The following is a 23,480-nucleotide window of genomic DNA, read 5'->3' as shown; positions in this document are numbered from 1 at the left end:
GTCCACAGCAAACTTGGCTGTGTTCTCGTGGCAATCAAGAATGTTTGATTGAAGCCCTAATCAAGTTGTTTAAGCCAATCAGCACACCCAGTACAGGAGAACACACAGAGTTATGTAGCAAAGGGTATATAGCTCCAGAGAGGAGTGGAGATGAGGCCATTAACACAATCGACCTGCTACACTGGGGACATAGGGAATAGTTCAGCTATTTCAGAACATCCCAAATAACCTTATATTGACCTGCCCCTGCCCCAGTAATGCTGCCCACAGGTCCAGAGTATCGTGTTTCTTTGCCTTTGGTTGGGATATATCTGTTTTGTAGGGATTTACTAATTATCTCGTGCTTTATCAGAACCTTTATTATTGAAGGTCTTTCCTTATCAGAAAAAAAGCAGAGGGGCGAATTTTTAATAATATAGGTAGCTAATTGACAAAGTCTTTCAAAACCTGAGAGGGACTTCTTTTTTGCACTTTGGGATGTAGTTAGTTAGAGGGGAGTTAGCAGGAGAGGTGCACCCATTTTCAGGCATAAAAACTGTTCATCTTAGTCTCTACTATTGTACTCAAGGTATCCAATTTTTAACAAAAGTTACAAGACATACGAAAAGGCAAGAAAATCTACATTCCCAAGAAACAGAGCAATCATGAGAAGAGTGGCCCTGCACTATGGCTCCGGTGTTGGAATGATAATATCTGACAGGGAACTGAAAAGAGCTACCATTAATATGTTAAAGGCTCTAGTGGAAAACGTGAACAACGTGTAAGATTGTGTAACTACTTCAGCAGAGATATGAAAACTATAAAAAAGAAGCAAATGGAAATGCTAGAAGTAAGAAGCACGTAACAGAGATGAGGAAAGCCTTTGGTGTGCTCCTCAGTAGACTTGATGCAACCAGAAAAAGAATTAGTGCACCTGACAAAAGAGAGAACTGGACACGAAGAAAAAAGAGAAGTTAAGGCAAAAACAACAACACCAAACAAACCAGAACACTCAAAAGTTGTGGAATAATACCAAATGCTGTTCCAGATGGGTAATTGCAATCTCTGGAGGAAACGAGAGAAATGGTGGGGCAGAAGGAATATTTTTAAACAATGGCTGAGAATTTCTCCAAATCAATAATAGATGCCAAACCACAGATCCAGGAAGTTCAGAAAACACTAAATAGGATAAATATAAAAATGAATATACCTAGGTAGCCATGTCATATTTAAACTACTGAGTAAGGAACTCTCAAAACTCAACAATAGGAAAACAACCAACAAATTAAAAAATGGGCAAAATACCTGAGTAGATACTTCATCAAAGATAGACAAATGGCAAACATATTGAAAAGATGTTGAACATCATTAGTTATTAGGGAAATGCAAATTAAAACCACAGTGAGATAGCACTATACACTTATTAGACAGGCTAAAATTCTTTTTTAAAGTTTTAAAGATACAAGTGCTGACGAGAATGTGGAGGCACTGCAACTCTTTATTTAATGCTGGTGGGAATGCACAATGGTACAGCCACCTTGGAAAAGTTCAGCTGTTTCTTATAAAACTAAACATATGTTTAACCATATGAGTTGGCTATCTCAATCCTAGGTATTTACCCATGTGAATTTTTAAAAACTTTTGTTAATGCAAAAATCTGTTGGTGAATGTTTATAGCAGTTTTTCATAATCACCCTCAACTGGAAACATCTCATCAGCCAGTGATGAGCTGTGGGACATCCGTGCAATGAAATACTACTCAATAATGGAAGGGAACAAACTATGGGTAGCATGCAGTAACCTGAATGGATCTTAAAGGTATTATGTTGAGCCAGACCCCAAAGTCCACATATGGTGTGTTTCCATATATATGAAATTCTGGAAAAGGCAAAACTATAAGGATGGATAAAGGATGAATTATTTCCGTGGGTTGGGATGGGAGAAAGGATTGATTAGCAGAGACAGCGCTGGGAATTTGGGGGATGATGGAACTGTTCTGTATGACACACAACGCTATGCAGTTGTCAAAACCCATAGAATGGTACACAACAGAGTTATGTCTACTGTATGCAATTCTGAAAAAAAATAAAATCAGCCAGGAACCAAGACGGAATGCAGACCGTGACAGCAGATCTAACTATATTATGAATGACATAACCACACTAGGAGGTGGGGAAAAACTCATATGTCAGGTGGATACAGTAAGGCTAAAGTAAAGACAAAAAGAACCATATGCAAGTGTTGTACTCTTGGTGATCTTTTTTTTTTCTTGCAGGGATATGGGTTAAAGTCTAAAACCACTTTACAAACGTACACTTCTTGCATACATATATACTTTACGTTTATACTAAGGTTGAACAAATAAATAAATATAATAAGCTCAGTTTTTAACTGTCAGAGATTGAAACAAAGGGAAATGCTAGAAAAATCCCTGTGCATGTTGGATAGAAGTGAGCGGTGTCAGTATTAGTATGAATATACATGCTTAGAAGTATATGTTATACGCACAGGCTGATAAGCAATAAGTGAGGGTCTGTGTGCATATGTGGGCTAGTATACGTCATGTATTTCCTTGCTCTGGCCACTGAGAGGACCTAGAAGCAGTGATAGCCCAGTAGCAATGAGAAATCTACTGCCCAGATTTTGTTTTCTAAGTACCAACCTCCAATAAAAGGGACCAGGGCCTTGGAGATATTGTTTATTCCCATAGTGGGTCAGTGAAAAATGCCTGAAGCGTTTTGTGGTATTGAGAAGAAAGGAAATGCTTTTGAAACAAAAGGGGAAGAAAAAAAGCCAGGGTATGTCACAAGGACACCGGAGCCAACCTGAAAGGTTTCAGTGGCCAAAGCTGGAACAATTTGAGCAACTATAAGTAATGACAGTATTAGATTACAGCTAAAGAATAAAATAAATATCCGTGAGCCCATACTGATATCAATAAATAACTGAATAAATGGGGGAGAAGGAACAACTCTTACAGAAAAATTCCAAATAATAAATGTGGAAGGAATAAGGGAATTAGCAAATCACCATTAGAACAGGAGTAATTGTTCTAGACAAGATACACCAAAGAAAAAAATGCTAAAATTAGTGGGTAAAACTTTAAGGAAAAACAATATTTAGCTCAAAATATCTCCCCCACAAATATGTATTAATTAGAAAGGGAAAAATAGTGACGTCACGATGGAGAAAGCTGGCATCACCTTAATTAGATGATGAAGGTTAACACCATCAGTAATAAGATGCTGATACTTTGTGCCTCCGGGTACCATGTGCTAAGAATGGCACATCACCTCTGTGGCCTGCCCAAAAATTCATAAGCAAATCTGATTATGAGAAAATATAAGAGAAACCCACATTGATGGACATTCTGTAAGTACCTGCCCAGGACTCTTCAGAAGTGTCAAGGTCATGAAACAGAAGGCAAAACTGAGGCGCTGTCACAGATCGGAGGAGTCTAAGGACACGTGACAAGTCAAGGCAACGTGGGATGCTGGACCGGACCCTGGAGCAGAATAAGGGTGTTAGTGGAACAACCAGTGAAGTCTGAGCCAAGTCTGTAATTCAGCTAATAGTCCCAATGTTAATTTTTTAGTTTCAGTCATTGTACTGTGGTTATGTAAGATGTTAACATCCGGGGAAGCTGAATGAGGAATACACAGGCACTCTCTGGTATACCTTTGTAACTCTTCCGTGAGTCTAAAAGTATTTCCAAATAAAAAAGACTTTTTTTTAAAGCTAAATCTCTCTCTCACGCACACACACACACACACACACACACACACACACACACGGGGAATGATGTTTTATTTGGTGAAAGGTGGGCAGTGACTGGAAGAGGAAGACCAGAAAGGGACTCTTGTACATTATACCTGGAAGCCACACTGCCATCTCAGAGGGGGTTAGCTGGGACGTAAGGGCCTCCGTCAAGGACACAGTGCTTGTAGGCGCAGAACTGGCTCCATTTCCTGACTGCGTGGGCCACTTTTTCCATCCCACCCCCTGCCTCTCTGCTCCAGGGGAGGATTCTCCTACCACTGTTCTGATAAAGCTGTTTCTGCTTTGCGCGTGCGTGTGTGTGTGTGTGTGTGTGTGTGTGTGTGTGTGTGTGTGTTTAACGTAGATTCCTAGTCCTGATGAGACATCTCATTGCGTCCAACATCACCAGTATTTCCTATTGTGGGTCTCTGTGTTAATCATTTCTACCCTCCAGGTGATAGCTATGTATTTGTCTTACTCTGTTCTGCAGAAACTGGAGACGAGCAAAAGGCCTCCGTCTGGAACGTCCACTACCTCCAAAAGCACCTCCCCCACCCTCACGCCCTCCCCTTCACCCAAAGGCCATGCGGCTGAGTCCTCGGTGTCCTCATCCTCGTCCCACCGGCAATCCAAGAGCAGCGGGGGCTCTAGCAGCGGCACCATCACCGATGAGGGTGAGTTCCCGAGGCCCCGAGACCCCACCCTTTCCTCTTCACCATGGTGACCTGGCAGGTGCCTTTAATTGCCTTAGCCATCTTTCCTCAGGTTTATTTGTTACCAACAAACAAAAACAGCTCTCTGCCCCTCTTCCCTGAGTCTACCGTGTATTTTTTCTTCTCTGTGCTTGGTGAGCTCATAGGTATGCTCCCTCAAATACTTTTTGAATGTCGGGGAGTTTTGTTAATATACACAAACATACACCCATAGAAATGTTTCTCTAACACCAGTTATATAACATTCCCTGAACCTTGTACACATCAGAATTTTTTCAGTTTCGAGTCATGGAATCTCCAAACTGGTTTAAGCAGAAACAAAAACAAAACGTGATAAATGGTGGGCTCCTAAAATGGAAGTGTCTGGGTGTGCTTCAGGCATGTCTGGGTGCAGGTGCTTTGGGAGGGTTTCCCTGCATCTGTCAGGTAGGCTCTCTCTAAGTGGTGGCAAGGATGTCCCCCAGCTGCTCCAGGCTTACTTCCTCTTCCTACTAACTTAGCAACCCCAGCAGAAAGAGTGCTGCTTTCTTAGTAGGTTCAGCAAAATCCCAGGGGTAAAGGTCATTGGCTGACCTCGGCTATATTTATAACGACTTGGGTCATTTGCCCATCCTTGACAATCTCTGTGTCTGTGGGGGTGGAATTGTGCTGATTGGTCAGGGCCAGGTCAGGTGTCTGCCTTTGGAGCCGGGCTCGGGGTCTGTCCTGCCGACGCTGTGTAGATTGGAAGAGGGAGAGAAGTGGTTCCTCAAAGGAAAATTGAAGTGCTGTTTCCAGAAAGAGAAGGAGGATGGGTGCTGGGCAAGCAAACGCAGTAGATGGCCACTGCAACCAGGAGAACTTTGGAAGCCATGTGCTTGAATCACGAGGCCCTCCCTTGGGGATGATGAGGGAAGGAAGATGGAGCGGACAGCAGGGCAGGAGCAGCGGCCCTGCAGTGAGGCCCAGGAGAGAGGGAAATGTCATCCTTTAAAACTGCCATCTGGGAGTTGGCTCCTGGGAGTGGGGAAGCGGGAAGGAGGGTGTGGAGCTTTGATGAGAGCTGGGGCTCAGGCAGGTGCAAAGCAAGGAGTATAAATCAGAGAGGTGAGGAAATCTCACTGTGTGTGTGGGCCTCACCAAGGCATTTGCGGACACCTCACTGCAGCTGCTGGAAGGACATACTAGGCAGGTTCTGCCCAGCAAGTGATAAGTTGAAATCAACTGCATAGGCTGCAGTCCGTCCTGAGTTGATAAATGCATGCTGCCATTGGCATCCCCTTTATTTGGGGTCTGCTTTATTGTTTTGTGTTATCGAGTGCAATCATTTATAAAGCCTCAGATATTCACTAGCAGTCCCATGCCTCCCTAACCATGTTTTCTGTTGTAGAGTCTTAAGCTCCCCAATCATGAATTATCCCACTTCAGAGGCTTTCAGGAGTCAAAACCCCTGAAGGTATAGTTAGGTATTTGTACCCCACTCTTTTCCCTCCCATTCATTATTTAAAAAGGTTTGGAGAGCCCTAGTTGGGATGAAAAAAGAAGAGGACCTGACAATGATTTCTTTTTAGATTAATTTCTTTTCCTTCGAAAGCCTAGTTTTCCCTTCTGGAATTTCTGAGTCCTGAGGCAGTGAGACCCTTGTCCCTTGGGCATTAGATTGTGACAGGACAGAGGCTACAATCCATCCTCAAACAGCTCTTCTTTATGAGGTTTTTGTGGGAAATGTGTGGCCCCGATCGAGGACTGCACGCAGGCCTCTGCACTGCCCATCTTCACACCTGTGTCCCTCTCTTGAGACTCCTCCTGCTGGGAGCCGTGAGGCCTGTGACGGAAACTTCTCAGCCTCACGTTCCTCCCACGCAGGTTTCTGGGGCAGGCACTGGGTGCCACAACCTGTGCTGGGTGTTAAGGTAACTCATAGTCAGTCAGGGGAGTGAGATGCATTCAGCATAATCACAGTAAAAGACTGTAACAGCAGATGGGATGAAACCTGTGTGACCTGCAAAGTACAGAGTACCGTGGCAGGCGCCACTGAAGAGCAAGCCCTCGGGCTGGGCCACCAGGGCTGAGAGGAGACGGGGCATGGTGAGCCAGAGCTGATTGCCACACTTATAGAAAAAGATGAGCTGGGGATTAAACACAGCTATTAAAAGTCAAATTGTAACAACCAAATATTAAAAAAATAGAAGACAAAAAAGGAAAAACACAAAACAAATTACATGTGATTTTCATTTGCATTTCTCTGATGGTTAGTGATGTTGAGCATTTTTTCATGTGCCTATTGGCCATTTGTAGGTCCTCTTTGGAGAAATGTGTATTCAGGTCCTTTGCCCATTTTTAAATTGGATTGTTTGCTTTATTTTTGGTGTTGAGTTGTATGAGTTCCTTATATATTTTGGATATTAGGCCCTTATCAGAGGCGTTGTTTGCAAAAATCTTCTATTCAGTTGGTTGCCTCTTTGTTTTGTTGATGGTTTCTTTTGCTGTGCAGAAGCTTTTTAGTTTGATATAGTCCCATTGATTTATTTTAGCTTTTATTTCCCTTGTCTTTGAAGTCAAATTCATAAAATCCTCTTTGAACCCAAGGTCCACAAGTTTAGTACCTATGTTTTTTTCTATGCAGTTTATTGTTTTAGGTCTTATGTTTAGGTCTTGGATCCATTTTGAGTTAATTTTGGTACATAAAACTGAAAACAGCAAAGGAGCAAGACAAACAAATGAAGAAACAAAAACTCATAGACACAGAGAATAGTTTAGTCACAGACCAGAGGGTAAGGGGGGAGGGGAGTGGTAGATGAGGGTAAAAAGGATCAAATATATGGTGATGGAAAGAGAACTGACTCTGAGTGGTGAACACACAATATATAGATGATATATAGATGATGTAATACAGAATTGTACACGTGACACTTATGTAACTTTACTAACAATTGTCCCCCAATTAACTTTAATAAATAAATAAATAAACAAATTAATAAAATTTTAAACAAATTACATGAACTTATAATTAAATTAATTATATTAAATATAAAGATATGTAGTACTTCAAAGAAAATTATTTGCTGGTTTGTAGTGCATTTTACTGATATCTATGCTCTTGAGATTATATTGTTTTACCTGTATGGTGGCAATATTATATAATGATGTGTTACTCCTGTGCATCTCTTCCCAATTCCACTTTCAGGAACATTACCTTGGTAGGTTGAAATCGGCTATGATGGGGGTATTTACACCATTGAAATCAGCAAACACCGGCAGTCAGTCAGGACTTGATTTATTGTTGCATAGATCATCTAGACATAATCTAGACAGTGATGGGCAAAGTGGTGATTATGCAGGTTAAATGTAAAAGTGTCACGCCTGTGGCCATTATATTGTGAATAGCACAAAAAATTTGAGAAAATATTCTTCGGATTCCAAGATTTGAAAACCATTGTCTTATTCAGCAGTTGTTCACCTGAAGTTCTAGCATACATCTTCGTCGTTTCATTTCATCTTACATGTTCATGAAAACAGAACCGGTCACCAACCTCATGTTGGAACTACACTCATTGGCTCTGGGTACAAGAGTAGGGCAAAAATCAATGAAAGAATTCAGTGAGGTGCCTGAAATGTAATGAAAACATTGGCTATTGGAATTGCTAACAGAGAGTCTTGTATAATTTATTATTATATGTCAATTGTGTGTTACATACTCTTTATTCCAGTAAAACCTATAGTAAATGTATGTACCTACGTACACATGCATACATTTGCCCCCAAGAGCCAGGTGTTAAACACGTACCAGCCCCTCACTGTGGAGGGAGATGGCCTGGGGAAGGAGCAGCTGCAGCACAGGTTTGCTGTCACGAAACTACAGTGGATTATGTCTGGGTAGGAACTCGAGTCACCTCGTACATCCTAGCTCAGTAGCAGATCTTCTGTGAGGGCTTCTCCAGTCCCCTGGGTTGGGTCAGCAGTCCTCTCTGACCCCAGATCCCCTTGTTCATGCCCATCATCGTAGAGCTCACCACCCATGGGAGAAATGGCAGAGCGGGAGGAGTAACACAGGCCCGGTAGCCAGACCCACAGGTTTGAATCCCAGCTTTGCCGTAGACTGGCAGTATGACCCACTCAAGATATGGTCCCCAACCTTTCCGTGCCTCCCTTTCTCATCTGTAAATAAGGACGGTAATAGGGTCTACCTCATAGTGTTGTTGTAAAGAGCAAATGGGTCAGCCATGTACAGGGTGCCTGAGGGTGAGCAACGTGCATCAGCTCTTGACCTCTTCATTAGGACTCCGCAGCCACATGGAACCACTTCACAGCAGGGACCTTTCCATCCTTGCATTCCCAGCATGTGGTAGCCACTGTTGCATGAGTGAATAAAAGCAGGAATGCTGGCCTCCTACCCTCCAGTCCACTCTTCTGTGCCCTGCGCCCACTGCCCCGGGACCTTTGCACTTACTGTTCTCTCTGCCTGATGCTACCTGGTGCTTGTCCCTTGATACCTGCACATCTCGCTGCTTCACATAGTGCTCAGCTGTCACCTTACAAAAGGCCTTCCCTGACCACCATCTGTAAAAGGCCGCCTCCCACCCTCCCTCAGCCCCTCCCAGGCCTCTGTGTTCTTCCTCGCTGCCTTTGGCCTGTCAACCTGCTCGCTGCCTCTGGCCTGTCAACCTGCTCGTTGTCTGTTTCCGTCCCTGTTGAGTCCCCCGGATAAAAGCAGCGCTTCCTGCTTTTATTCTTACTGAACGTGTGAATAAATACTCCTTCAAGCCCCCCAGGCGCTGGTCTGGTTTCCTTTCTTTACTCTCCCTGCTTTGATATCTCGACACCCAGAATCTTCTCTTTTCCCCTGGTCTCTGCCCCTCGGGCTCCGCTGCTCCACTAAGACGTCCTTCCTTCGGGAAGCTCACGGTCTCCACACACTTGTGCCAGAACAAACCCTGCCTCTGGTCTCTAGCCCACCGGCCAGTTCTCTGAAGTTCCTCCTCTGACTAGCTGAGGACTTGCTGGCATTAGCATTTACTTCCGGTGTAGCAACCAGCGGTCAAGGAATCATAATTGAAAACTGTTCTGGATGGAAGGCGGAGTCTTAGTCCCAGCAGCTAGAACTCCGAGAACTTGGTGGTTGCAGCTGTTGGAGAGTCTGCCTGGCCGTGAGCAGGGCTGTCTTCTGTCTTCACAGCTCCATTTGGGGCTTTGGTTGATGCCCAGGGCCTGCCCGGAAGGGAAGAATGTGGCCTCCAGTTCCATATGCAGGCTCGCAGCTACATCTGCTTTCTGTGTCAGGCTTTCTTGTAGAATTGCATTTGAAAAGAGATTACCGCTGCTTTATGAAAGATTTAAGATCACTCTTTTGATATATTTACCAAATTCTAAATTGTGTTTTTCCATATCTTTCTTGCTTGAAGATGAACTGACTGGAATCCTTAAGAAATTGTCACTTGAGAAATATCAGCCCATTTTTGAGGAGCAAGAGGTAAGGATGTTCTTTTTGAGTGTCGGTTTAAATTTTGGTGTAAAAAAAAAATTGTCTAAATATGTAGCTTTTCATTCTGCCGGCCTAGATTGATCTTTTTCAGTGAGACAGCTGAAGAAATAGAATTCGTGTTCAGCACATTTAGTTCAGTTCATTACAGTGAAATCCTGGGGACCTTATGGCTTGTTGTAATAGAATTTTGTAATTTTGAGCACTGCTCTGTCTCATAAAGTTTGTGTCTGTCCTGCATACGCTTGCCAAAGGGGATTGACGGGTAGGCTTTTAGGTTTAAAGCGGGTCAAAAGCAAATCCTAATTAAATATCTGGCATAGGAGTCTGTGTTAATCGGAGAGCATCCCTGTTTGCTTAGAAGCACTCACAATCACATATTTAAAATATTATTATTCTGCGTTTCCCAGTTCTCCAAGTGTTAAACATAGAGTTACCCTATGACCCAACAATTCCACTTCTAGGTAGGTATACACCCAAGAGAATTGAAGACGTATGTCCACACAAAAACTTGTACACAGAAGTTCATAGCAGCATGATTCATAATAGCCAACATGTAGAAATAACCCAAATGTCCATTAATTGATGAATGGATAAGTAAAATGTGTTATCTTTATACAATGAAATATAATTTGGCCGTAGAAAAGGAATGAAGTACTGATCTGTACTACAACGTGGATGAACCTTGAAAACACGATGCTTAGTGAGAGAAGCCAGACACAAAAGGCCACATATGGTATGATTCCGTTTATATGAAATGTCCAGAGTAGGCAAATCTGTGGAGACAGAAAGTAGATGAGTGGTTGCCAGGGAATATGGGGAGGAGAGAATGGGGAGTGATTGCTCATGGGGATGGAAATGTTCTAAAATTGAGTGTGGTGATGATGGTTACACAACTCTGTACTGAAAAATCACTGAATTGTATACTTTAAGTGGATGAATTGTATGGTAGGTGAATTACATCTCAATAGGCTGTTTTAAAAATTCCCGTTTGGGCCAAATAAAATTCCTCGGCAGCCCACGAGCCACTAGGATATAATCACTGGTTTTAGAACATTCTGTTGCCTAGTTTAGTGCAGGACAACTGGCATGAATACAGTAGCAATCACGAGTATCACTCATTGTCCCCGATAAGCTCGAGATGCAACTGAGGAGTTTGTATTTTGATTCAAGAAACAGAGTAGGATGCCGTGGCTTTCTTCCTCGATTTACTTTTCTGCCCTATCCTTCCTGCCTCCTTGGCGTTTTAAATTTGAGCAGTGATTTTTCTCATCATCAAGAAAATCTTTCCTGTTTGCTGATGGCTGCTTGCTTTTGTGTTATTAATGTTCTGTGCCTTCTCGGGGGCTGGCTATGGGGACTGGGTGTGGGGGTCTCTGCCAGGGGTCTGGGATGGAGGGGAAAGGGGAGTGTCCTGTGGGACCAGGACGCGGGTTTCAGCCAAAACCACGCCACTCTTTGATTCAGCCCCTCAGCACCTTGTGAGCTGTAAAGCCCGAGAGGAGCTAATCGTTGTCGGAAAGGTGGGGGATGCCTGCATCTTACAGAACGCTTAGGGGTGGATAAGGGAGCAGACCCTTCCCCACTGACTCAAACCTGGTTCAAGATTTTTTTTTAAATCCAGGAAAGTAAAATGACCATTAAACAAGAGAAGGAAGGATGGCATGTGGGGTATTTGGGGCACAGGCCAGGATGACAGAAATGTCAGGATTTTTCCCATAGAAACCAAGGGCTGTGTGGCTTTGAGAGACCCTTATTCTGAGCCCTTCTCCACCTCGGTTCTCCGTGTCCCTTCTTTCCATATTGCTTCTGCTGGTTTTATTTTTTCATCTGTCTTTCCACAGTCTGCATCTCTCTTGTCTTCTGGGGGGAAACGTGGTGAGTACCGCCATACACCCACATTTTCTGTGCAGTCGCCAATATTGTTAAAAGAGCAGCAAAACTGGAATTCACTTTCTAACAGCAGGACTTGGATTTTTACCCACTTTAGCCGCCCAGATGCTGCCTTGGAGACTTTCCTTCCTTGTTTCATTTTCGGGGTACCTTTCCAAGGTAACCCTATCCTGAAAATCCCAGGGCTAGCGCTGAGGAGAGTTAGTTCTTTATGATATTTTCCACTAAACTTTCAGCATAAAGCAGGAATCAGAACTAGTAAGTCCTAATTAATTCACTACTAATAAGCACTAATAGCTCATAATCATGATATTTCTCTTGTGGTTGGGGAAAAATAGGTGTGGCATCACACTGATGGCAGCGAGTGCTGCTTCTTTCTCCCCAGGTGGATATGGAAGCGTTCCTCACACTTACCGATGGGGACCTGAAGGAGCTGGGTATTAAGACAGATGGATCCAGGCAGCAGATTCTGGCAGCGATTTCGGAACTGAACGCAGGCAAGGTATTGTTCTCAATCTTTTTTGTTTGTTTGTTTTCTGTTTCAAACCGCTGAGAGCCTCGCTAGGATCTTAGGCCCTTGGTATTCCCAAGGACCTTTGGGGTCTAAGTTCATGTTCTCCCGCATACCTAGCAGAGGCTGACCCCACTTGCATGCTTCTCATGGCCCAGTCATTGCTCTCCACCTCCCAGTGTGGCCTGTTCCTTTTCCAGATCTCTCTTCTTATACGGTTGTTTCTCCTTAGATTCAGCTAAAATATTCTCTCCAGTAATATCAACCCCCAGGGCTGGGTATTTGCCTCCAGAACACAATGGGAGCAGAACCATTGGTTAAGACATATCCTGTAGTCATGCCGACCTTCATTTGAATTGCAGTACTTACTCGCTGTGTTACCATGGGCAAAGCATGCACCACTCTGAACCTCACTTGCCTCGTGTGCAGGGTGTGGGTGATGGCATTGTAACCAGGACTAAAATGCCTAGTGGAGCCCCTGGCACACGGACCCGGCAATCAGTGTGGTTATTGTTGGCATCCTGCATTTTGGTCTAATGTTAAATTTCTGTTTCATCAGCTTTAAAGCTGAAGAATAGTAATCCCCTCTCACCCCCATTTACCCAAAGGCACACATGTGCAAAAAAAACAAACAAGCAAACAAAACACATGAAAAAAGCAAATCACACTCACCTTGCAAACATTAGTCGTCCAGTGTATCGGGCTGTTCACACTTCTTTGCCTTCTCTGCCTTTTTCCTTAATATGGGCTGGATTTTTCTGTCTCTCGTTCCAGCAATGTGTAATACTTGCTTATTTGTTGCTTTTTCACACTTTACCTAACAGCTCCCCACTTGTTGAGCAATAGCGCCCTGTCTGGGATTTTGCCACTGTAAATACTGCTGTAGTGGGCATGGCTGCCTCTTTCCTTTATCTTCCCGGGTTTTGTTCTTCAGACTGTGTTCCACAATACAAGGTTATGTCAGAGAGCGGGACTGGTATTACGGTTCTTTCTGTATACTGCTAGGTATGCACAGAAATATTGAACAGATTTGTAGCATCGACAGCAAATAAATATTCATGTAGCACTTTATCATTCACATACATTTCCTCGGTTAATGGGCTCATTTGGTCCTTTGGCTGAGGAAGTACAGGACCCTTCTTCCTCCTACCCTCCAGAGGCCTGAAGTGTGAGCCAAGAAGAGGATGGAGGTGGGGAAGCCATGCTTATACAGGAAAGGTTCTGGATGTAGAGCCAGTGAGGACCGTGGAAGCATGAGAGGGTAGAGGAGCTGGGTGTCCCTAGAGCCTGGCCCCAGCTTGGTAGACGGTAACTACTAATGCTTCCAGAACCCTCCCTCTGCCCCCGGTGGCCATGGCCTCCTTGGCCCAGGATCTCTAAAGGAAGACAGGCTGGGCTGGTTTGAAAATCTTAGGAAAATTAACTGGAATCATCAGAGTGGACGATGTGGCATCTCGAGAAGCTGGGATCCAAAGGAGAGCATTTTTCTTAAAGCTTGTATAGACCGGAACAATTTTTTATTTTCTCTGAAATTCATCACCCCCCTACTCTACGTATTTCTGTAACATCCTATGCTAAACAGGACCCCATGTAGAGACGCAGAAGTGACAGCTATCCATGGTTGTCTTAGTCAGCTTGGGCTGCATAACAAAGTGCCATAGGCTGGGTGGCTTGTAAACAACAGAAATCCACTTCTTGCGGTTTGGAGGCTGGCAGTCCAAGATCAGGATGCCAGCACGGTGAGTTCCCGTTTGGGTCCTCTTCTAAGCTGCACGCTGCTGACTTGTCTCCTCACATGCTGGAGAACAGAGAGAAGCAAGCTCTCTCCTGTCTCTTCTTATAGGGGCACTAATCCCTGCCCTCACATGTCATGTAAGCATAGTCACCTCCCAAACACCATCACATTGGGGGTAGGGTTTCAGCATATGAATCTGGAGGTGGGGGACATAAACATTCAGTCCATAGCAGGGGTCTTCCTTGTGGAGGCCCCAGCTGACCAGTTCCCATCCAAGAAACCCAGGTGCTTCTGACATGCCAAGCCGTGGGAACTGGTTAATTTCATGCATGTCCTTCCCACAGGCATGTGCCCTGCAAAGTCAGGCGATGCCACTGGGGATAGGTCCAAGGGGAAGGAGCGGGTCTGAACTAATCACCGGAGAAAGAAAGGCCATGGTATTCGAGGGCAAACAGTCCCAGACAAAGTCCTGTGGAAGTGAGGACCATGTCCTATCGTGTGTCGTAGAGCCACGGCATGACTGGGAGAAGTTTATTACAAAACCAAGTTCATCTGCTGCTGCACCACCCAGGTTCCAACGAGCGAGGAGGTCCTCAGGCGGAGGGTGGCTTCCAGGAGCCCTTTGGATGCCCTGGGCCTCGGCTGCTCTGGGCTGGACCTGCCGAACCCCAGCTGCAGGGGCTCCTGCCTCTTTCTTGACTGCTACAGGGCATGTGCTTTCCCTTCGAACATTCATCCTTTTTCTTCTGCAACCCAGCCTTGGCCAAGAGAGTACCCATTGTGGCTCAAATGCTCTGGGCACATTTGAGAACCCAGGCGGACCTGTGAGAGAAGGGATGCCCAGCTTTCCTCGCTCACTGTCTTTTTGGCTCTGGTCTGCAGCATGCCGGAGGGTTGTGGAATCACTTTAGTGTCTCCCAAGCACCATTTTAAAACAGAACAGAGTAGAAAATATCAACATTCTTTGCCAATAGGAAGGGTCAAATTTGTTTCATATATTTATGTGTAACAGGGTTGTGATATAAAGCATGTTTCTTACACAGTCAGAAAAAGTTTGAACATTTTAGCCTAAATTAAAAAAACAACAAAACACAATAATTGAAAACCTGGCTTAACCATAAAAAAAAAATTAGTAAAGCACTGTGGGCCCTCAGCTTGCGAGCCATGTAACTTTTGCATAAACCACTCTAGTATTCAAGTTGTGATATGTATGCAAGTCTGCTTATTACTTTGTTAGTTTCACACAGTTTTATATATGTTGGAGAAGGTTCCCAGAAATGATGACCTGAGTTTCACCTTTAGTTGGTCCTAAGCCACTGATCCTTTCTGTTCCCAATTTTATCATAGCAGTGCATATTCATTTTACTAAATTTACACAATGCTACCAAGGTCAACTTTTAAAGAAACCTCGATCTAACCACCCAGAGGCCAATGCTTTTCACATTTGGGAGGATCACTCTGCAGTATTTTGTGCCAAATGTTTTTCTTTATGTGGCTGAGGTATATTTGGATCTGTAAGTTCACATTCTACTTTCTTCGTTTAACATTAAATATATGTAGTTACCCATGTCATTAAGAACTCTTTATAATGTAATAAATTTGCATGGATGTACTAAATTATTTTTTTAAATTCCTACTTATTGGATATGTAGATACCCGAAGTTTCTATGCTAGTGTTGCAATGGGCAGCTTTGTGTCTAAGGCCTTTTGGTTATCTGCTCAGAATAGATGTCTAAAAGTGGAATTACAGAGTCAAAGAGTCTGATTCCAGGTATTTGTTATCGCTTCCTGAATTACTTTCCAGAGAGAGCCAGTGAACATCCCCAGCAGCTGTAGGGGTGAGAGTTTGGTTTGTTTTTTAAATTTTTATTAATTAGATAAGCGAAGAAAAAAAATATGTCTATTTTCATTTGCATTTCTTTAACTACTAGATAGACCAAACACTTTTTTCTACTTTTAATGGCCATTTGCCTTTTCCCTTTTGAGAATTATGAGGCAGGTCCTTTGAAACTCAGGGGTTTTTAAAGGGCAGTTATCATTATCATCTTCAATCGGTTGTGGATACGGGACCGGTCATGGTTTTCATCATCCATGGCTTCCTCCTAAGGTTAGGAGATGGAGAGTGCTGGAACTCTGGCTGGCCCTGACCTCATCTCTCAGGCAATTAAGGCTAAGGTGGTGGTGTCACCCCTCCTCTTTATGTTTTCACCCTCTGTAGTTTGCACAGTGTCACCTCATTCATTATCTCAGGTTGAGCCTCATCAGAGCCCCAGCATGTGGCATTATCCGCATTTTACAGGCATGGGCACTCAGGAGCAGGGAGTCATGCCTGAGACGCCCCACTAGTGAGAGGTGGAGTGGGGACGCCACACCCACTGTTCTGTCCTCTGCCCCACAGCCTTCAGGTTTGTGCAGATGGAATCCTGACAGCATTTGTCCAGCTTATTGAAAATGTCCTGGGAGGACTGGCCTGAAGGGAGACTCTCACTGCCTGCTCAGGTGTCGGGGAGGGCACGTGAGGGCCCGTGGTCTCTGCCTGGGAGTCTGGAGAGGGACTCCTCAGGGTTTGGGTAGTTCATGAGATGAAAGAGAGAGTTTGAAGTCTGGGCTCATTCAATGGACTTTTTCTTTTTCTTTTCACTCCTGGCAAAGAACAATCTGCCAGAGATTATTCATTTTTAATTTGCTTTACATTTTGACCACACTTATTTGTTGTTTTTAAAAATACATGTTTAAAATGTATGTGTGTGTGTGTGTGTGTGTGTGTGTGTGTGTATATATGTTTAATCCACACTGCTGCCTTTTGAGGGCAGGACCTGTAGGCCTCCTGCTGCCCACACAGGGTCTAATGTCAGCAGCAACCATTTGAAATGCTATTATCCCCATTTTATAGATGAGGAAATCAAGGCCCAAAGAGATGAAGTATCTTGCTCAAGGTCACCCAGCTAGTAAAAGGGGTTTGAACCGGGCTGTTTTAGTCTAGTCTCTGTTCTTAAGCTCTGTGTATCACTGCTAAGGTATTCAGTGAAGATGTTCTCGGGGCTTAAGGAAACATCCACATCCCCTCTCTTTCTCTCTTTTCCTGTCTCAGAATGTGTGTGCAAGGGGCAAGGATGGGGAGATCTTGCTGGGGTGAGAAGTGAATCACAGTGAGGAGGAATCTGACTTCTTTTGGGCAAGGGGGCGTAAGCCTGTTCAAATTCTCCCTCGTAGCAGAAAGAAGTTTGGCTCCCACTGAATTCCCTGGAAATGCGAGGGCTGGAAAGACTCACAGAGTGAGGCAGGGGAGGAGACCCCCCCCCCGCCCCCCGTTCCAGGCTGCGTGACCCGGGGCAAGTCAGTCCTGCTTCCTGGGCCCTACCGTCCAGCCTCGCCCAGGGGACTGGCTCCTGGTATCTCGGGGGCCTCTGCAGCCCTTGGCACGCTGTGGTTGTGGGTGCTGGGGGAGAGCCTGACTCAGAGTGTTTTTATTAAACTTGGTACTCTCTCAATTAGGTAATTTATTTTCCCCAAGACGCCCATGGGTTTTTCAAGTATGAGTTGAGCGTTAACAACACTGTGTCAATTGAATTAATGGTTAAGAGATTTAACAAGACTTTCTGTGTCTGTTTTCAATTTCCTCCACAGGGACGTGAGAGACAAATTTTACAGGAAACCATTCACAACTTCCATTCTTCCTTTGAGAGCAGCGCCAGCAACACCAGGGCCCCTGGAAATAATCCCTGTACATGACCCTCCCTCCTGGGATCACCAGTGTGAGCTTTTTGAATCTCAGTACTGCCTTCACACAGCCACCTTCAGCTCTTCCGGGTTCCCTGACACACACCATGCTTTGTCACACCGCTGTGCCTTGGTCACGTTGTTCCCTCTGCCTGGAACCCCCGTCTTCCCTACCCTGCTGTAGTAGTTGGTGGAGTTCGTTGCTGTAACAAACTCCAACCCAGTAGAGACTTATTCTCTCGTAAAGTCCAGTATGGCTGCTTCTGCTTGGCAGGTGGTTTCACACAGTGATTTGGGGACCCAGCTCCTTTCACCTGTGGCTCTGCCATTCCCAGGGCCTCAGAGTCCTTGCTTCTGGGTGGCAGAAGGGGAAAGGGATGGTGAAGAAGACACAGCCATTTCTTAACTGCCTTGCTCTTAACTGCTCATATTCCATTGGTCACCGGTAGTCACATGGCCGCACCGGATACAGAGGGCCCTGGGAAAGGCAGTCTTTGTTCAAGGAGGAGCTCACAGCAACAACTCTATCCTCAGTTGGGGAGTGCATGTTGGCAGACGATTAGCCTCCTCTGCCACATCTTCCCTTAAAACTTCTGACTTGCCCTTCGCCATGCCAGTCACCTATCAAATGAAGCCTCTTGATGCCCTTACGCAGAACCAACCCCTCTAGCCACTGGGCTCCCTTACTGATTTATATATACCTCTGCTCTAGCACTTCACTGCACCTACTGCATACACCGTACGACAGGTGTGCAGGATGTCGTATGTCGAATGCATTTTTCTTCATTGCAAAGACAGCCTTTTCTGTAGGAAAAAAGAGGAGGCTCCTTGTGTGACCTTGCAGGATCGCGTCTCTTTTCTGGCCGTCAGTGTCCCTATCTGTGGTTGGGCAGGATGATGCTGTGATGCTCCGCACCGCTCACCCCATATCACTGCAGGGCTTTCCGCACTTCAGTGGGAGCAGAAGACCCTAGTATAGTACATGGTGGAAGGACTTCAGTGCCCACATTTTCTAGGCAAAGAATTTGGAATTTCTTCTAGACCCCGTTAATGCTACGTTCCTCAGAAGCGCATTGGCCCATGTGGTTTTCCACCATGTTATATTAGAAGGGCTCTGACTTTTAAATGTAGCTCTCTGAGGTGTTTCCAAGCAAGTCATTAATTCGTCCAACCCTTGCTGCAGTTGTGTCATTTGCTGGGTGCCAGGGATCACAGAGATGAGCCAGAGCCAGTCCCCACCCTTGAGGACCTCAACTGGCAAGAGGAGACATGGATGGATGATCCGATCCCAGACTCAAGGGGCAGGATGGTGGTGTGGAAAGAGCTTGCACTCTAGACCAAGCCTCAGAGTTCAGATCCAGCCCCGTGCTGCCAGCTGTGTAGCCAGGGGTGGGTTACTTAGTTGGAGCTTAGAGCCAGTGTGCATGAAGTGCTCGGTCTGCGGGATGGACCCAATAGATGGCAGCCTTCGCAGAATTCTCTTCTTTACCATGAACTCTGCCAGCCACGTGCTGGCTTCTTGAGAGTTGCAACCTCTCATCTCTTCCTCCTACAGCCGTGGACACCCATTCCTACTCCACTGGCTTTCAGCGGCGGTCGTTCCCGCATTGCCCAGAGCCTGATCGTGTTCTCCCTCTGCCTGTCAGTCCAGTGGGTGCTGTTCCTTCTTCATCCTCCCATTCTCTCTCCCACCTGCTGAAGCCAACTTTCCTCCTGAGTTAGCCATCACTGACAGAAGCCTTTATACTTGTTCTTGTGTCCCAGCCTTCTTTACGGAGACACGGTCATTGGGCACCAACTGTGGGCGGCAGCTTAACCTCAGTCATCCGTCCTCACTGTCCCCCTGGAGGCCGGCCTCTGCACATCGGGGAAACACAGGGAGGAGTGAAGCTGCATGCCTGTTACACACCCAGGAGCAGAGCTGACTTAGAACGGATCTGGTGGGCTTCCCCACAGACTCCTAGAGGCCCCTGGTACCCTTTCTGGGCCATGATCCTTTTTCTGGTGACCCTTCGCACCCCCCATGTGTCCCTTTGTCCAGGAGGCTGTTCCCCTCCATGGTGTTTCCCTTGCCTGAAGACCTTCGTCAGCATTTCCCCAACTGTGTTCCTTGGAAGACTAGTTCCACTGAATGTTAATACGTTTTTAATAAAGAAAAAGAGGGGTGTATGTGTGAAATTGGGATAAAGCTCTGATCAAATAGGATTGGCAGACACTGGTTTATAACCCAGTTACATGATCGTCTTTGCTGCAGGACATCCGACAACCTTCAGCAGTGAGTGTCAGGCCTCTTGAAGGGGCCGTGTGGCTTGTAGCATTTCCCATACATTTGATCACAGAATGCTTCTTCATGATGCGCTTGGAAGGTGAGTTCCTTGGATACTAGCAGGGAAACCCTGCTTTGACTGGGACAGTGGCAGCCATGAGGCCTCACTGCCCCTGGGCATGGGCCAAGGGGGTGCTCAAGGCCTTCCGTTGGGTCAGGGGTCTTTGGTAATGGCTTCTCTCCCCAACAGCTCTCTGCAGAGGTGGCCTACTTGGCAGTGAGACACTGAGGTGAGAGGATCCTGGCCAGGACCCTGCTCAGAGGACTCACCGTCCTGCAAGGGAAAGGGCACTGTTTCCCCGCGTTAATGGAGTCCTGCCTAGCACTGGTCGCTAAGGCCTGCCCACAATGGCCAGGGGAAGGCTCCTGCTGCCTTGCTTCAGTGCCAGACGGTTGAATGGAGACTGCTGAGTTGTACTAGGAAAATGTGTAGTTTTTCATTCATCAAATGTTTACTGAGCATCTACCTGTGCCTGCCCCAGGCTGATGCTTTAGATATGAAAACACTTGCCTCTGCCCTCAGGGGACCTACAAGCACGTAAATATAATGTTGTAGTGCCATGTGAGGAGTCTTCCAATAAAGGGGTGTGCTACGTCCAGGGCTGGGAGGATGTCGTCAGTGACACCTCAGGCTTGTCCAGAGCTTGAGCTGGTCTGAAGGGTGGCAGGGAAAAGAAAGGGCACCCCAGGTTGGGGGCTCTGTGTTCAAAGGCAGGCAGCATATTTGTGGATTAAGTATTGTCAAAGGGTAAGTGAGATGCCTGTTTTTCTGATTTCTGATTCTTTTTGTGTAGCAGCAATTTGTTACCCTGGGAAGAGCACTGATGGTAGAGTCAGAGCCAAACCCTACCCATGGGTTTTGGCTCAGCCACTGCTTACTGGATAGCATCAGGCATATTTCTTTTGCTCCTGGAACTTCTGTTTCCCTTTTGGTTACAAGGGACTAGCATTTCCCAAGGTGCTGCGTATCACAGGAAGGTGAAGAAGCCCTTTTCACACCTGTGGAGTTCTGCAAATGAGAAATCTCCAGGATGGTTGCCTGTTTGAAATCCCCTCTCCCCTCCCACCTGCCCCGATGGACTACTCATGCCTGGGTGGCTGAGGCCGGAAGCAGAGGTAGCAGCAGCTTAGACAGCTCTGCTGGCATCGCAGCCCTAGGATGTGAGGGTTGGTGCTGAATCCCCACCCTCCAGCTGTGTCTGACGCTGGGACTCCCAGCAAGGTGGACAGAAAGGAACAGAAAGGCCTTCCAGCCAGTCATGGAAGCTGGCCCCGCAGGCAGAGGGGAAGCAGGAAAGGCCTCCAGTTTGCTCTTGCCTTAGAGCTGCTCAAAGACTCTGCCGTGAAAGCCAGACCCGGGCTGTGCAGCTGTGACATCCACACTGGCCTGTGTTTCCAAGAAAGTGCCTCTTGCAGGCCTGGGACCCATCATGGAGAGATTTTGCAGCTCAGACTGGAGGTACTGTGTAGCACCATCCATGCCCATCTGTCCTTGTCCATTTCACACAAGATAATCACTTCTTATTAACTAGTAGAACCTGTTTAACATGTAAGGTGAATGTTGATGCTTTCCCTGAAAAGTCGATACCAAATTCTGCAGGATTGGCCAGAGATGGTGAATCTGCTCCCTGGGGAGGTGGGTGGTGAGTCATCTCCCCTGGGGTAGGTCTTACCAGGCTCCCCACTGGCCTAGGGGAGCTTTGCTCCTCTGTAACATGCAGCCTAAGAGGGGATTAGACCCTGCCTTAAATCTCAGCCCCTCGCCTGAGAAGCCAATCTCTGTAGGCAATAAGTCACCAAAGCTCGGGCATGACAGAAGGGAAATAAACAGAGTCACCAGTGACGGAAGAGAACAAAAGCCCAGTTCACTTGTCTTCAGTTTCCTTCCAAAGCAGAGACCACCTCTTCCTGCCACTCAGGGCTCTCTCCTCAGGGCCTCTGCCCTGTGGGGTGAACCAACTCTCACCAGTGTAAGGTCCTTCCCAGGTTTCCCAGTTCCTGTTACAGCCCCCTCCCTAGGGCCCACAGACACAGGGCATGGCTGTCCTCTTTAGGGAGACCATGTCCCCACCTTCCAGATGGCTGGGGTATGGTTTGGCCTTAACCCTACGGCCTCAGCAGGGGCACTATCTTTTGGTAAGAGACCAGGATGACATTTTGTTTCAGCCCTGCAGAGTGGGTTCCATGGTCATCACCCCCACACATTTTTTTATAATTATTTCCATATTATAAAGGGACTTGATTCTTTGAAGGATTTTTCTTTGCCAAATGTATATTAAATAATGGTGAGTTTGTCTTCTCACTTTGATTTTGCTCATTGAAGGTATAAAACGCTGCTCAGATTTCTTCCACTGGTAACTTTTATGGAGTCCGCTCTTGTGGTGTGCCAGGCGCTTCTGTAAGTGGCCTTGCTTCCTTCATAATAACCCTGTGAGGCAGCCTTAAAATTCCCTGTCTACCAGTTCGGTGGCTGTGGCACACAGATCTTAATGAGCCTCACCAAGGTCACCCAGTTAACAGTTGGAATGCAGGTCTCCTCTCCTTCTCATGAAGAGTCCACGTCTTCTTCATGCTGTCTTCACGCTCAGCAGACGGAGAAATGTTCAATTGGTATAAGTTCAGCCAACTAGAAAGCAAACAAATCTTGATAGCCTATACGGCTTGTTCACAATTTTTTTGGGGGGTGAGGGTGGGGGAAGAGGCATTTATACTACAAATAGCTTGGAGATTCTCTTTGTTTCTTCTAAGAATTCTTGAAAGTCAGGGGACTGTCTCATCTCCACATTTCCTGGTATTAGAATCTCACGTCGGTGTCCTCAGTCCTTTAGAGCATTTGGGGAGAAGAAGGTGGCGTGGGTCCCAGTCCTGAAGCAGGTGGAATGAAGCCAGTGAGGTTGGTGGGGCCCCAGAAGGTGGAGCAAATATACTGGGGAGACGGTGGGTGTAGGGCCAGCTGTCCATGAGAAAGAATATTCCAGGGACCAGGGCTACCTGGAAGGAAGAGCATCACTCCAGATGGGCCTCCAGAGGCTGGTCCAGCCCAGGCAGCTGAGAGGGGGATTCAGAGTTCAGATGAGGACTGGATCAGGTAAGTGGTTCCCAAATGGCCCAAGGGTGGATGTCAGGTGAGAAAAACAAGTACAAGGCAACGAGTGTACCTGATACTAAATATATTCATTTTACAGGGTTGGCCTTGGGCCTAATGAAAGTCCCTACTGCTTTTGGGAGAGGGGGTGGTGGTGATGGCAGTTTTAGTTTTACTAATATGTGAAATCCAAAAGTCTGAGAGACACTGTTATAAGTCACCTTTCAGGTCCCTTCCAGCCCCATGAGTCTATGAAAATCTACAAAAAAGAGGGGGCGTATTTCCTCAATAAGTTAAACAG

The 23,480-nt window shown here is 45.9% G+C and overlaps 1 protein-coding gene across 8 annotated transcripts in view; it reads left to right on the top strand.

Moving 5' to 3' along the window:
• ANKS6 (ankyrin repeat and sterile alpha motif domain containing 6) overlaps positions 1–23,475 on the top strand; it is a 50,253-nt gene extending 26,778 nt beyond the window's left edge. Inside the window, exons 12-16 of one of the 8 annotated variants that reach the window (XR_012495863.1) lie at positions 4,229–4,412; positions 9,833–9,900; positions 11,754–11,787; positions 12,188–12,304; positions 17,676–19,676. Coding sequence is in view for 5 of the 8 variants with exons in the window: in XM_074330758.1 (XP_074186859.1) it covers positions 4,229–4,412; positions 9,833–9,900; positions 12,188–12,304; positions 19,533–19,955 (792 nt within the window). In the remaining 3 variants the exon portion in view is untranslated. Of the gene's footprint in view, positions 1–4,228; positions 4,413–9,832; positions 9,901–10,551; positions 10,681–11,753; positions 11,788–12,187; positions 12,305–13,470; positions 16,737–17,675 lie in introns of those variants that run through there. The other 7 variants (XR_012495864.1, XR_012495865.1, XM_074330760.1 and 4 more) reach the window with 7 other exon arrangements.
• Positions 23,476–23,480: the final 5 nt, after the last annotated feature.

Source organism: Rhinolophus sinicus, linkage group LG04 (assembly GCF_036562045.2).
Source record: "Rhinolophus sinicus isolate RSC01 linkage group LG04, ASM3656204v1, whole genome shotgun sequence".
In the NCBI taxonomy this organism is placed as follows: Eukaryota; Metazoa; Chordata; class Mammalia; order Chiroptera; family Rhinolophidae; genus Rhinolophus; species Rhinolophus sinicus.
The sequence above is the reverse complement of the archived record's forward strand: the minus strand, read 5'-3'. Positions and strand labels throughout refer to the sequence as shown.